The sequence below is a fragment of the Balaenoptera musculus genome, chromosome 8 (assembly GCF_009873245.2).
Source record: "Balaenoptera musculus isolate JJ_BM4_2016_0621 chromosome 8, mBalMus1.pri.v3, whole genome shotgun sequence".
Taxonomy (NCBI): Eukaryota; Metazoa; Chordata; class Mammalia; order Artiodactyla; family Balaenopteridae; genus Balaenoptera; species Balaenoptera musculus.
The window spans coordinates 18309542-18324935 of record NC_045792.1 but is presented as its reverse complement, the minus strand read 5'-3'; the positions used below and the strand labels follow the sequence as shown (position 1 = coordinate 18324935).

The window sequence follows — 15394 nt, the reverse complement described above, 5'->3', positions numbered from 1 at the left end:
GGCATCAATTCCAAAACATTTGTGTGGTGCTGGTACTGCCTTTGGTCCCATTTAGTGTTTACAAAATAGCACCAGCAAGGACAGCATAAACTGGCAAACAGAGAAGAACGGAATGGAAAGGAGGTCTTTCAGGAAAGATTGAGTGGCATTCCATCCAATAGGCAAGTTCGTGTTTCTCATCTTCTAGAAGTGCCTGGGGAACACTGGCACGTTCAATGGCCCCTCTGTGGCCCTTGGTCCTGGTGGCCACCTCAGGTGAGTCCTTTAATGATATTACTAGGCTTTGAATATTAACGCCTAGAAGCTAGAGACATGGTTTTCTACGTTGTGCTGTATAATTCCTCACAAGTGTTTGTTTTTATTTACCATCTATAAAACATCAGTCCTGTGAAGCTACACGGAGACCAACAATTTGTTACAACTTTGCTCCTACAATTATAGATGTATATACACCTAGGGTCACACAGTGGGGCTTTACACATGGCTGAAAATATGCTCTGAAATGTTATAATTGTCTGATAAATTTCTGCTTCCTTAGAAATCAAGCTTTCTTTACAACAATTGACATTGAGAGTTTGGGGTATTCTCTTTCAGATTTACTTTTATGTCTGAGTAGTATATTTTTATTATCCAAAGTAGTCTTGGCTTTTAGTAACCCAGGGAGAGAGTCCCTTGGATCCATCAGGGCTACAGAAACCTGGATGTCATTTTGGTATTAGGGGCTTTACATCCAGCCGTACAAAGTCTGTGTAGGTGATGAGTGTTTCTCTAAAGATGCGCTCTATAAACTTGCATGTTTTGAGTGTACAATTCCCCTTAAAAATACTTTAGAAACTAATATATATATATATGTATATATGTTTTCTTTCCCTAAATTTCTGGAACTAAAATTCCATAGTGCCAGTATTAACTCTACTGAACTGAGCCATTTGAATTAGGATACAATTGGTTCTTAGGAAATATACACAAATCAAAAAGTTATGTTTATGCTGGTGTTTCCCAACACCCCATTTTCTTGAGGGTTCTCCTAGAGCTCGTATCTGAATTTCCATGTTTTGAAATATAACTGAAAGTGGAATGAGTCAATTACGGAGATGAGGAAGGAATTTTGTAGCCAAGCAGCTGGCAATGATTTTTTTATTGGGTAGAGAAGAAAAATAGCCACTTATCATTAAAGTATAAAAATGCTGGGTGTTGAACTTAAAGGATAAAAGCATATCTTAATTATAAAAATGAAAACAGAGGGAATTTCATTAAATGTCAAATGGGTTTCTTAGCAGAAAATAATTGTGAACATTAAACTAAGTAAGGTAAAATAGAAAAATGAAGGTTTGAAAACAGAAGAAATTCTTCTTAATGATTTCTCTTTCTAATGTTTTGCATTATGCTTGATTTTTGCTCTAACTGTGGCAGAGAAAGTGTTTTAATAGTGTCTTGTAATCAGTGCTTGACCATAAATCATACTGAGAACATTTGTTGCAGAAAAATTCATGCTTTGGAATTTTTACTGGTTTAATATCAAGATGATTTGTAAACATTAAAGCCCTGAACCAACCACCAATTCACCTCTGCACCCAGGAGACAGTGTGCTGGGGTAGGAGGCCTGGATTAGAGCCATCTAGTTCCTGCCACTCTACTCACCAGCCACGTGACCCCGGGCAAGTCAATTAACCTCTTAGAGACTCTGTTTCCCTGTAAGTTAACTGTTTATTTTGTATATTCATGAAGACCGAAGAAGATAGCATTATGAAATTGTAAGGTGCAATGCAAATGTAAGATATCACTGACCTGAAAACACACAAATGGGGACTTCCCTGGCGGTCCAGTGGCTAAGACTCCGTGCTCCCAATGCAAGGGACCCAGGTTTGATCCCTGGTCAGGGAACAAATCCCACAGGCAGCAACTAAGGGTTCACATGCTGCAACTAAAAGATCCCGAGTGCCGCAACTAAGCCCCGGCACAGCCAAATAAATAAATATTTTTTAAAAACCCACAAACACAGAAAATAACAATGGGCTGTTTCTGTCCAAAAAATGTACAACATGCAACTCTTCCTTTTGAAGGGTTACTCACTGCTGTTCCTAGTGTTCTCAGGGAGCCAGTTCAGGGTAGTGCCAGAGTAAGAGCTTGACCTTTGCATCCAGATCAGTCTTGTTTAAATTCCGGCCTCCTCACTTACAAGCTGTGTGATCTTCAGTGGTACTCACCTCACTAGGCCTAGAGTCCCTCACCTGTAAGTGACCCTTCACGGGGCTGTAGAGTACCTATTCTTGTAGAAGTTAAATGAGATAATTCATGTAAAGGACTCTCAGCCCAGTGCCTGGCACACAACAAATTATTTAATCAGTATTAGGTATTCAGTAGTACCATGCACCCAAACCTCTGTTTCCTTGTAACATCTCAGATATATGTATTGCTACCAACCAGGTTTCTTGGCCTTCCTTAATCAATAGAAATTGATAAGAGGCCAGACAAGAAATTCAGGCAAGGCTCTACTGGGACCCCTACTATAGCAGGGAGGAGCAAAAAAAAGTAACAGGTTCCCTTGCTTGCTTCCTGAGGTGGGACGAGCTGCTTCCTTACGTGGGGTGAGGGTAGGGGCGGGTCCAGGGGTCGGGTCGGAGCGGTGGCTGAGGTGGTCTGCCCACCCCTTTGGTGGTGCTGTGTGCAGGGGGCATGTGCAATACCCTGCTTTTGCCCCCTGCTCTTCAGAAGTGGCAGCTGGGTTTTTTTGGTCTTTTTGTATCTTGTTGTCCATAATTTGCCCTAACTGCACATGCACACAGTTATTTTTAGTCCCTTTTAGTTTCTTTGTATTTTGCTTCTTAAGGAGATGTTTGTCCAGGTGTAAGCACTGCAGCAAAGCACTAGGTCCCAGGTCCCAGCCTGTCTCAGTATCACTCTCTTATAATCCTAAAGGTGGTATACTCACTAAAGCAAAAAGAGCTTTTTTCATCAAAGTGCCCAGAACACTCTAAGATAGGCGTGTGTGTAACTCATTGAAATAAGGAAAACAAAGGAATAATTCTACTGTATTCTTATCTTTTTTAAATCTCTCTTCACCTAAAAGTGCTTCACAGCTCAGTTCCTAACACATTCTACTTTCCAGAAATTTTACAAGTGAATTATTTGAAGCTCATTATTAGCATTCAAGGAGGCAGTGCTAGTGAGGAATCTCTCCTGGGTCTGTTGATAGTTTCCATCAGTGTCTGTTGAAACATCACTGAACTGTGAGTCATTTAGTGCCTGTGTGAATGTCACATTAGCTTTCAAGGGGCATAATTTACTGTTAATTAATGGTCACTTAAATCCTTAATCTCTCTCCTCTAATTGATCTTTCTTCTCAGGCAAATTTGCACTCATAGTAGAAATGTAATTCATTATTTCTTCCCATTTTAAACAAAGAACTCTTTCCCTCTGTAGTTTATTTAAGCATACTTCCGTTTGCTTCTGATTTTTCTCCAATCATTGCCTGTTTCTCTTTTGTTCCTATTTCCAGCTTCCAGAACGTTCTCTTTTTACCCAAAGACTTTGACACATTCTAGAAAGTATGTGTTTACCCATAGGGGACCTATGGATTGTTTCCTAGAAAAGGTATCAGAGGGGAATTTGAGTCTCCATGAACAGAGGGTATAGGGAACACACATTCATTTCTCAGAATTATGTCTTAACTCTGTCTCGAGTGGTTTCCTGTATTGAAACAGGCACATTTCAGTGGTTCCCCAACTGGGACTTGAATTGGGAGCTTCCAAGGGAGGTAAGAGTGAACTCGCCCAAAGCGAAGTTCTCAGGAAAAGCACCAGACCAGCTTTGCTTTGGGCTCCAGAATTCTCTCCCCCCAGGGTCCGCCAGCGAGAAACAGTCTCAGGTAGAGAGATTCACAGCACAGTTTTTGACAATCACAGTTCACAGAAACTAAAGATGATGCCTGACGCGAGCCACCCACCTTAGTCCCGCATGCCAGAATAGCTGTTGCCACTTCTGGCGTCTTGTCGGGTGAATAGTTAGGGAGTTAAAACGCTAATTAGATTCCCAGTTCAGATGGTAATGGAAGTGAATATTCCACTGCCCACAATGAGTCTGGAATTGCACCTCCAGCACCGTTGTTAGCATTTTGGTCACACCGACATTGATAAATAAAGAAATTGCTGCCTGCGGCAGCAAGTGACACAGCATCATTCGTAAAGAGATGGGCATAAACAGGATTGTCACATGGGGAGAGGATATCTCATTTACAGTTTTCTGTTGGATCCCGCGTGCCTTCAGCAGCTCATCAAAATAACCATCAAAACTGCTGAGAGCCGAGGTGAATTCACGCGCAGGACACTACGGATAGATTTCACTCAGGCGCTGTTGGCGGGAGGTGTGCAATTTGCTTCAGTCCAATGACTTAGCGAAGCTTTGAATCCCCCAGGGGCCGGCAAAGCTGGTGAACAAAATATCTTTTTGCAATTCCGAGAAAGCCCTCACAGATTTGTCACTTCCAATTGCTGGTGCTCATTTCTCTTGCTTGCTTTCCCCTGGCCTTCCCGGCCTCAGCACCAATCACGGCTCCTCTACAAATCAAGATTCCTGGGTCATAGGAAATGGTTGTTCCCTGGAACCACAGAGAATTTTCCCAAAATGAAGATCTCATTTTCTGACAAGTGCATTTTAAGGCAGAGTGAGAGAAAAGATACATTTTTGAGGAGAAAAATATGAATTGGAATCTCACTAATCCCTTTATTCAGAAATCCACACAAATCTCTGGGTTCAACTGGTTTGTCTATGTTTCTGCTTGGGCTTTCAATGTGATTTTGAATTACAAATGGAAAATCCAAAGAAAAATCCAAAGAGGAAGTTAAATGTTGGCTAAGTGCATAGGAAGCTTTCTCCTATGTACCGGGAGGGGGTGATATGGAAAAAAGAAAGGATGCTGTCTCCAAGATGCAAGATTGTTGTAAAAATGGAACTGTAGGTGCAAGTTTGCATCCTCAGAGATGGGGTTGATTTATTTATCTTTACAATGAGATTTCTCCATTGGGCACTTAGACCATCAGCTTACTTTGCTTTTTTTTTTTTTTTTTTTTTTTTTGCTTTTTAATTGAAGTATAGTTGATTTACAATGTTTCAGGTATACAGCAAAGTGATTCAGTTATACACACATACACACACATACACACACACACACACACATATTCTTTTTCAGATTCTTTTCCATTGTAGGTTATTATAAGATATTGAATATAGTTCCCTGTGCTATGCAGTAGGTCCTTGTTGTTTATTTTATATACAGTAGTGTGTATCTGTTAATCCCAAAGTCCTAATTTATCCCTTCCCCCTCTTTCCAGTTTGGTAACCATAAGTTTATTTTCTATGTCATCAGCTTACTTTAAATAAGTGTCTGCCAATAAGCCCACTAGTTGGCTGTGAACTTAAGCAGTTTGGATGAGCTGAAAACTATATCTTGCTAGGAGCCACTGAGTCCTGAGCAGTCTGAAGTGTCCTAAAGATGCTAAGTTCCTTTTATTTTCATAAACGATGAAAACGATGATAGTTTTCTTTTTCAGGAATCCTGGCCATAGATACCCCTCATCCCAGGAGTTCTGCTCTGCATCATCTCACCAAGCAGCTATTACAGAAATATCACAAGGAAGTGAGGCCAGTTCACAACTGGACCCAGGCCACCACAGTATACCTGGATGTGTTTGTCCGCGCTGTGTTGGATGTGGTAAGGACCATCTTACCATCTCCTAGTCCCATCATTCTTTTGTAAAACTACCCGCTGTTTACGCAGGGGTCTAGGAGAAGTTTTATTCTTGAGACTCTCGTTGAGCTGATAGAGAAGTTGTGCTAGACTCAGCAGTGAGCCTGGGGTAAATATTTATTAGGCAAATCATGCTTTCTAGCCCCCAACTTACATTGTGAGGGCAGATAGTCTAGAAATAGGAATTTCACAGAAATAAGATGTTTTAAGAATTGTGGTCATAGGTCACAGAACATATTTTATGAGCATTGCTGAAACCCAAAATGGTAATAGGCATTATTTTCTATGGTTCACATTTCTTAGTGATAGTAGTGGGTTTATGAAACAACTTCGACAACTTACTGCCTGAAATTTTAAAAGGGGGGAAAAAGTGCCTTGCTATCCTGAGTTTTTAAGGGACTTTATACCTAAGGTATTTGCTAAGGGTAGTGGGAAGATTTGTTTATTAAAGCTCATCTTTCCTACTATGTCTGAAAACTGGGTTGTTGTGGGTATTAAATGAGAAAGTGCATGTGAAGCAGTTAGCAGAGGTCTTAGGAAGCCCTCAGTGATGGCCCATGTAATTATCTCTGCTTCTTCTTTCTCCTTTTTCTTAATTACAAAGTCTTCAGTATCAATAGATCCCAAATTTCTTTTGATTTCTTTTAAAAGCAGACTTTACTGAGCTTGTTTGTTAAAGTAGTTTAATAATTGTTTTTCAATTTACTTCTCAAAACTTTTTTTCCAATTGAGGTATAATATACAGATATTGAAATGCACAGTATGGGTTTTGATAATTGCATGCACCCACATAATCCATATCCCTATCAACACGTCAAACATTTCCATCACCCCACAAAGATCTCCCATTTCCTTCCCAGTCAATCATCATCCCCTCCATCCACAAGGACAACCGCTGTTCTGATTTCTTTCATCATATTTTTGAGCTTCATTCATGTTGTTGTGCATATCAGTAGTTTTTCTTTTTTATTGATAAGTAGTATTTGGTTATGGCTATACCATGATTTGTTTATCCATTCTCCTGTTGATAGGCATATGGGTTGTTTCCAGTTTTAGTATATTATGAATAAAGCTGCTGTGAACATTTCTGTACAAGTATTTTGGTGTACATATGTTTTTTTTTCTCTTCAGTAAAACCTAGAAGTGGAATAACTGCCACTTCTCATAGGATAGATGTACATTTAATGAGAAACTGCCAGACTGATTTACAAAGTGGTTGTACATTGTATACTACCGCCCATCAGCTATGAGAGTTCCCGTTTCCCCACATCTTCACCAACACTAAGTGTTATCAGTCTTTTTAATTTTAGCCATTCTGGTAAGCGTGTAGGGATATTTCATTGTGGTTTTTCTTTATACTTCCCATGGCTAATAATTAGGGGCTCTTTTTTTATGTGTTTATTGGCCACTTATATATCTTTCTTTGTGAAGTACCTGTTTACGTCTTTTCCTATTTTTTATTGTGTTGGTTGTATTTTTATTATAGATTTATAGAGATTGCTTATATATTCTGGACACAAGTCCTTTGTCATCTATGTATTGCAAATGTTTATTCTCAGTCTGTGGCTTGCCTACTCATTTTCCTAGTGGGTCTTATGACGGACAGAAATTTTTAACTTTAATGAAGTCCATTTTTTTACCAGTTCTTTATTTATGGTTAGTGCTTTCTGGGTACTGTCTAAGAAATCTTTGCTACTACAAGTTTACCAAAATATTTTCCTATATTTTCTTTCAGAAGATTTATAGTTTTTAGCTCCTTAGATTTAGTTCTGTGATCTTGAGAATTAATTTTTGTAATGGTGTGAGGCATAGGTCAAAGCTTTTTGCTGTTGTTTTGTGTTGTGTTTTGTTTTTGTTTTTGCATTTAGAAAGGATTTGTTCCATCACCATTTTTTGAAAAGGCTTTCCTTTCCCCGTTGAATTGCTTTGATGTCTTGGCTGAAAATTAAGTTAACTTATAAGTGTCAGACTATCTGATATCTTGAAATCAGATAGTGTAAGTCCTTGAACTTTGTTCTTCATTTTTAAGATAGTTTGGCTTTTTAGAACCTTTGTACTTCTACATAAATTATATATTCAGTTTGTCACACTTCATTAAAAATAAAAAACCTGCTGGGAGTTTGCTTGGAATGGTGTGGGACCCACAGAGAAATGTAGGGGAGAATTGACATTTAACAACACTGAGTTTTCCAGTCTTTGAATATGGTATGTCTCTCCATTTATTTGGGTCTTCAGCAGTGTTTTATAATTTTAAATGTAGAAGTTTTATACATATTTCCATTAAACTTATCCCAAAGTATTTTTGATGTGGCTATAAATATTACTTAAAATTTTAAATGTTCTAGTTATTTGTTGTCATTATAAAGAAATAGGATTCATTTTGTACATTGACTTTGTGTCCTGTGACCTTGCAAAATTCACTTACTAATTGTAGTAGTTTTTCAGATTACTATTTTCTACATATACAATCATTTCATCTGCAAATAGTTTTGCTTCTTTCTTTTTTAATCTGTGTGCCCTTTATTCTTCTTGTCTTGTTGCATTGCCTAAGACCTCTACTACAGTGTTAATGGAAGTGGTGAGAGCAGACATTTTTATTTGTTTCCATTCTTACAGAAAAATCTTTCACCATTAAGTGTGATGTTAGCTATAGATTTTTCATAGATGATCTTTATCAGGTTGAAAAAGTCCCCTCTTATTTGCTATGTGCTGAGAGATATTTTAAAAATCATGAATAATACTAAATTACATCAAATATTTTCTCAATCAATTTGAATGATCATATGATTCTTCTGTTTTATGCAGTTAATATGGTAAATTATTTTTGATTGATTTTCAAATGTTAAACCACCCCTGCATTCCTAGAATAAACTCTGCTTGATCTTGATATATATTTCTGGATTTGAATTCCTACTTATTGTAGGTTGCATCTATGTTAATGAGGAGTATTGGGCTATAGTTTTATTTCTTGTAATGTATTTGTCTGGTTTTGGTGTCAGGGTTATTCTGACTTTATAAAACTAGTTGAAAAGTGTTCCCTCCTCAATTTCCTGAAGGAATTGTGTAACATGGATAATTTCCTTCCCTAATGTTTGATAAAATTCACCAGTAAAACTATCTGGGACTGGAGTTATCTTTGTGGGAAGGTATTTAAATATAAATTCAATTTCATTAACATATATAGGAATATTCAAATTTTCTATTTCTTCTTGTGTCCGTTTTGGTAATTTGTATTTTTCAAGGAATTTGTCTATTTCATCAAAGTTGCAAATTTATTTGTTCATAATATTCTCTTTTAATTATTTTAATGTCCAAAGGATCTCCAGTGATACTGCCTCTTTCATTCCTCATATTGGTAATTTGTGTTTTCTCTTATTTTCCCTTGACCAATATTGCCAAATGTTTATCAATTTAATTTATTTCTTTAAAGAACCAAATATTGGTTTTGAATTTTCCTTATTGTTTTCTATTTCACTGATATCTACTCTTATCTTTATTTCCTTTCTTCTACTTACTGTATACTTAATTTGTTCTTCTTTATCTTGTTTCTTAAAGTGGAAAGTTATATCATTGATTTTAAACCTTTTTTCTTTTATAATTTTAGCATTTAAAGTTATAAGTTTTCCAAGCACTAATTTAACTGCATCCTATGAAATTTTGATGCATTTTAAAATTTGAGGTATAAATTATATAGACTGAAACTCATCTTTTTTTTAAAGATTTATTTATTATTTATTTTTGGCTGCATCAGGTCTTAGTTGCGGCATGCGGGATCTTCATGGAGGCATGCAGGATCTTTCGTTGCAGTGTGTGGGCTTCTCTCTAGTTGTGGCATGTGGGTTTTCTCTTCGCTAGTTGTGGCGCGTGGGCTCCAGGGCGCCTGGGATCTGTAGTTGTGGTGCACGGTCTTAATTACCCTGCAGCATGTGGGATTTTAGTTCCCTGACCAGGGACCAAACCCGCATCCCCTGTATTGTAAGGGGGATTCTTTACCCCTGGACCACCAGGGAAGTCCCTGAAACTCATCTGTTTTAAGCCAGTCCCTTCCCCCTAGCCCCAGTCTCTGGCAACCACAGATCTTCTTTTTTCTCCCTATAGTTTTGCCTTTCTAGAATGTCATATAAATGGAATCATTTTGTATTTTATTCTTTGTTTTTGGCTTCTTTCACTTAGAATAATGCCTTTGAGAGCCATCAGTGTTGTGTTGTTGCATATATCAGTAGTAGTATTCTATTGTACAAATGTACTGCAATTTGTTTACTTATTTACCAGTTGTTGGACATGTGATGTGGGTTGTTTCCAAATCGGAGCAATTATGAATAAAGTCACTATAAACATTTGCATACGTTTTCACTTCTGTTGGATAAATACTTAGGTGTGGGATTGCTGAGTTGTATAAGTCTATGTTTAACTTTATAAGAAACTGCCAAACTGTTTTCCAAAGTGGATGTGTTATTTTGCGTTCCACCTGCAATGTCTGAGAGTTTCAGTTCCTCCACATGATCGCCAGCACTTGATATTGTCAGTCTCTTTAAATTTTAACCATTCTAGTAGATTTGTCACCACAAAGTAGATTTGTGATATCTCGATGTGGTTTTAAACTTTCATTTCACTAAAAATTAATGATGTTGAACATCCTTCCATGTGCTTACTTGTCAACTGTCTATCTTTTAAAATACAGTATTCGCTCAAATCTTTTACTTTTAAAAAAATAGGTTGTTTATTACCTTATTATTGAGTTGCAGAAGTTCTTTATACAGTTTTGGTCTATTTTTGCATTCTATTCTGTCCAACTAATCAATATATTTCTCCTTACATCAATACACTGTGTCAATTACTGTGCATTACAGAAGTCTTGAAATCAGATAGTGTGAGTCTTCCAACCTTATTCTTCTGTTTTAAAATTGTTTTCACTCTTCTAGGTACTTTGCATTTCCATATAAACTTAAGAAAATTCATCAATTTCTATTTTAAAGACTACCAGATTTTTATTGAGATTGCATTAAATCTATAGATCAATTTAAGGAGAATCAACATCTTAACAATAAGCTTCCAATCCATGACAACAGTGTATCTCTCCATTTGTTTAGTTCTTTAATTTCTTTGCATAATGTTTAGTGTTTTTCAGTGTTCTGCACATATCTGGTTAAATTTATCCCTAAGTATTTCACATTTTTGATGCTATTATAAATGATATTTTTTGATAAGAAAGAGAATTAAAATTTTAATAATATAAATGTATTTTAATTTTGGGTCTCTGTTACTTGCTAGCATACAAAAATATAACTGATTTGTATATATTGGCCTTGATCCTGTGACCCTGCCATCTCATTAATTTTTGAGTCTTTTTGTAGATTCTTTCAAATTTTCTCTGTAGAAGATCATGTTGTCTGCGAATAATGAAAGCTGTACGTCTTTCTTTCCAATCTTTATAGCTTTTCTTTCCTTTTATTGCCTACTGCCCTGACTCGACCCTTTAGTGCAATGTTGAATAGAAGGGTGCACTGTTCTATAAATGTAAATTCAATAAATGTGTTTATAATATTGTTAAAATCTCCTATAACAATATTTTTGTCCAGTTGTTCTATTAATTTCATAGAGAGGGGTATAACAATCCCCAATTATAATTGTGGTTTGTCTATTTCTCTTCCCTGTTATTAGATGCGTACGCATTTAAGATCGTATGTCTTCTTAACAAATAGAACCTTTTACCATTATAAAATACCCTTCTTTATCTCTGGTAATATTCTTTTTCTTGAAGTTTTTTTCATGCTTACTTTTTGCATGGTATGTATTTTGCCATCCTTTTATTTTCAATTTCTGTGGTACTCAAAGTCATCTCTTAGACAGAGCATGTAGTTTGGTCTTTCATTTTGTTAAACTTTTTATTTTGAAATAACTATAAATTTACAGGAAGTTGCTAATAAATTTATAGGGAGGTTCTGTGCACCCTTCACCCAATGCCCTCCAATGTTAACATCTTGCAAAAATACAGTACAGTATCAATACTAGAAAATGGACTTTGGTGCTTATTCAGATTTCTCCAGTTTTACATATACTCATTTGCATGTGTGTGTATGTTTCTCTATAATTTTATCATACGTGTAGCTTTGTGTAACCACCACTACCACCACATCAAGCTACACAATCATCACCACAGGGCTCCCTGGTACTGTTCCTTTATAGCCACAATCCTTTCTCCCCTCTAACCCTTAGCCCCTGGCAACCAATAAATCCCTTCTGCATCTTTATAATTGTGTTATCTCAAGAATATTACATAAATGGAACCATGTAGTATCTTACCTTTGAGGTTGGCTTCTTTCATTCAGTGTAATTCCCTTCAGGTTCATCCAAGTTGTTGTGTGTATCAATAGTTCACTCTTTTTTGTTGCTGAGTAGTGTTCCAGGGTATTGCTATTTTAACCCATCAATCTATGCATTTTAGTGGAAGTGTTTTGTCCATTTACCAATACCATCTTGCTATTTGTTTTCTAGCTGTCTCATCTGTTTTCTGTTTTCTGCTCCCCTTATCCTGCCTTACTTTGGATAAATTAAATATTTTTTAATATTTGATTTTAGTTCCTCTAAAATCAAATTAGCTTTTTTGCAATCCCTCTGTCTATTATTTTTAGATGTTATTTTAGGTATTTCCATACCCATCATTAACTTAATACAATGTACTTAGAATTAATGCTATTATACTTCATATAAAATGTACAAATCTTACAACAGTAAAATTCTATTTACCTGTTCCCCTTACATTTACATACATAATATGCCCTACAATACAATATTATTATTTTAATGTACTTTAAAAAAATAATTCAATAATTTCTCTTTAATTTATTTTAATGGAGGTGTTTCTCTATGTTAATATCTTAGTGCTGCACTATGAATCAGAGACTCTGATTTTTTGACTGAGACTCAGGTATTGAAATTGATGAAAAATAAATACTTTAAAACTGAAAGTATAAATTTTCTGTTATAACACGGTTTAAATTATTTTTTATCTAATGAAGTTATTTTAGCATAATTTTCCTTGAGCTTAGATAAACCCCTACTCATGATTTCTTCATAAGCAGGTACATTTATTTATTTATTTTTAACATCTTTATTGGAGTATAATTGCTTTATAATGGTGTGTTAGTTTCTGCTGTATAACAAAGTGAATCAGCTATACATATACATACATCCCCAAATCTCCTCCCTCTTGCGTCTCCCTCCCACCCTCCCTATCATACCCCTCTAGGTGGACACAAAGCACGGAGCTGATCTCCCTGTGCTATGCGGCCATAAGCAGGTACATTTAAATGAAACACAAAAAATCCTCCTTTTAGCACACAATTTCACTTTTCTCAGCTTTATTTTCCCACTCACACTAGTAAAAGTACTATATCTAAGATCCTAGAAAATACTGTTTAATTAAATGCCAGAAAACGCCCACCCTTACTCTCCAAAAGACCTAGTCTTACACAAAGCTCCAATAGAAAACTCCTTTAAATCTCTTTTCTATTTGGATGTTGAACTAGAATTTTGGAGACAATTTTCTGGGGCTGCATCTTCACTTACTTAAGAGATATTAGTCCCTGCTATTTAGTTGTCAGTGGGTTATTATGTCTATATTGTTTATCGGACATTGTCCAATGGGAAAAGCATGATTTGAATAAAGACACGATATGAACCATGTTATATGAAACTCCAGGGAAGAGATAGAATCAGCCTTGAGTTAAGAGCTGAAGACAGGTTTCTAGGTCTCTCCTCATTCTTCTACTTTCTGACTTCATATTGATGAAGGTGAAGTAGAATTGCTCAGGCTTTCCTTCAGAGGCTTATTTGGCGGTAAAGAAAAGGAGTAAAGTCTTTATATTACTAATTCCCTTGGAACAACTGTATCAAATTGAAAATTTTAATCTAACTCTTTCTTCCTACCCCAGTAAAAGAAAATAAAATTATATCCCTTATGGTGGGTAAGGAGAACACCATTATTTTTTCAAAGATATGCTTTTCTCCACTGTTGTGAAGTATACTAATTTTTTACAAGAATATGTTAGACATATTTTATTGGATATGGAAAACTTGCCTTCAGAAATATGGGAAAATCTTATATTCCATCCCTCTAGTTTTATTCCTATCTACTGTCTTAACTTTATCTTCTACATGTACTCAATGCTACAATGAACCTGAACTTCTTGTTTCCTGCCTATATGCTGTTAATTCTGCTATTTCCTCCACTGAATGTGTTTTCCTCTTCATTTGCCATCTATCAAATATTATAGTCCTCAAATCTCAGCTCCTAAGAGAAATTTTCCTCAATTCTCCAAACTGACAGCAATGTCTCCCTCTTTTGAATCCAACGAAGTATGTATATTTCTTAATGCCCATAGTTAATTGTTAAAATGCCACATACACTAATAGCTACTTGAGGGAAGGATTTTCTAACTCATGGTCCTATTTCCCACAATATGCAGCATAGTATATCTTACTTCAAAGCTACTGGGTAGATATTTGTCTAACCAATTAATTAAGATATGTGAGTACAATTCTAGGGTTGTCTTTATGAACGACTTAGTCTAATATACTTTGCAAATGTCTCTATTACATTCAGGTGGGCTGCTCCTAAAGTTCGTTCCAGAGGCAGGGCTGGTTTGAAGGACTTGATAAAAATCGCTCACAAATTCTGCTCAGACAAGGACACTCCCAATGTGAATAGATAACTTGTTGGATGCATCTACCAGCAGCTGAACTGCTGGCGACTTTTGTTTGGAGTGAAGAGCTTTCAGCCCAGCTTTCATCAGTGCACCTCCCTTCCGTTATGTTTTGCCTCCTGTTTTGTTTACATGAAAGACTACAGTCTTGTCTTAGAATTTCTGGGTATTATGTGTACCTTAGGGAAATCTGATTATAGAGATAATCTACTATCAGGGAAGAGTTTCCATTTGTTTCTATTGAGTTTTGTCAATTCTGAATCCAAGATTCCTTTGTATTCCAGTCCATTGACTAGAGCCTCCCAGCCAGACGTTGAGGCATCTGTTTCTATAGTCTTTGGAACTGGGAAAGATAAATAGGAATGTGCGGGAATTATCTGTATATTTGCTAACCACCAATTTAGATCTAAATAGACTCCCTCTGTTAGGAAGACTAATGAATTCCAATTCTCTGAAATATCCTTTGCTTTTAACAAGCAAGATGGAAGGCATCTAAAGAAAAAAAAAAAGAAAGAGATGCACAGAGGGAAAAGCTGTGAATAATGCCACCAGAGAACCAATTATGTTCACCAGCTGGCATTGAGAAACTTGTTTCCCTTGACAAAAAAAAGACTTCAGTTTTAGCCTCAAACTTCTTTTTGACATTGTATTCTTTAGGGCGGAATGACAAATCCTCCCAGACATCCCCATAAGATATTAGGAAAAAAAATCTTAACACTGTTGTTACGTGTAACATGACAAAGTGCTTGGCAGGAAGAGAAAAACAAGTGAAGGCATCAACATGGCAGTTAATAAGAACCAACTAGATAAAATGACAGTGAAAATGAAACATTAAGACGTAGAGACCTTCCTCCCCAGCCACATGACTGAGTCAACGAGTTATATTCACAACTTGGCATGACAGTGATAAAGAAACTGGTTGGGACATTTCATAGATGTAAAA

The 15394-nt window shown here is 36.3% G+C and overlaps 1 protein-coding gene across 1 annotated transcript in view; it reads left to right on the top strand.

Moving 5' to 3' along the window:
• The first annotated feature begins 215 nt into the window (after positions 1-215).
• The window catches only part of HTR3B (5-hydroxytryptamine receptor 3B), a 35485-nt gene continuing 20306 nt past the window's right edge, over positions 216-15394 (top strand). The window contains exons 1-2 of the mRNA XM_036861185.1: positions 216-255; positions 5550-5710. Of these exons, the coding sequence (XP_036717080.1) occupies positions 216-255; positions 5550-5710 (201 nt within the window). The remainder of the gene's footprint in view (positions 256-5549; positions 5711-15394) is intronic.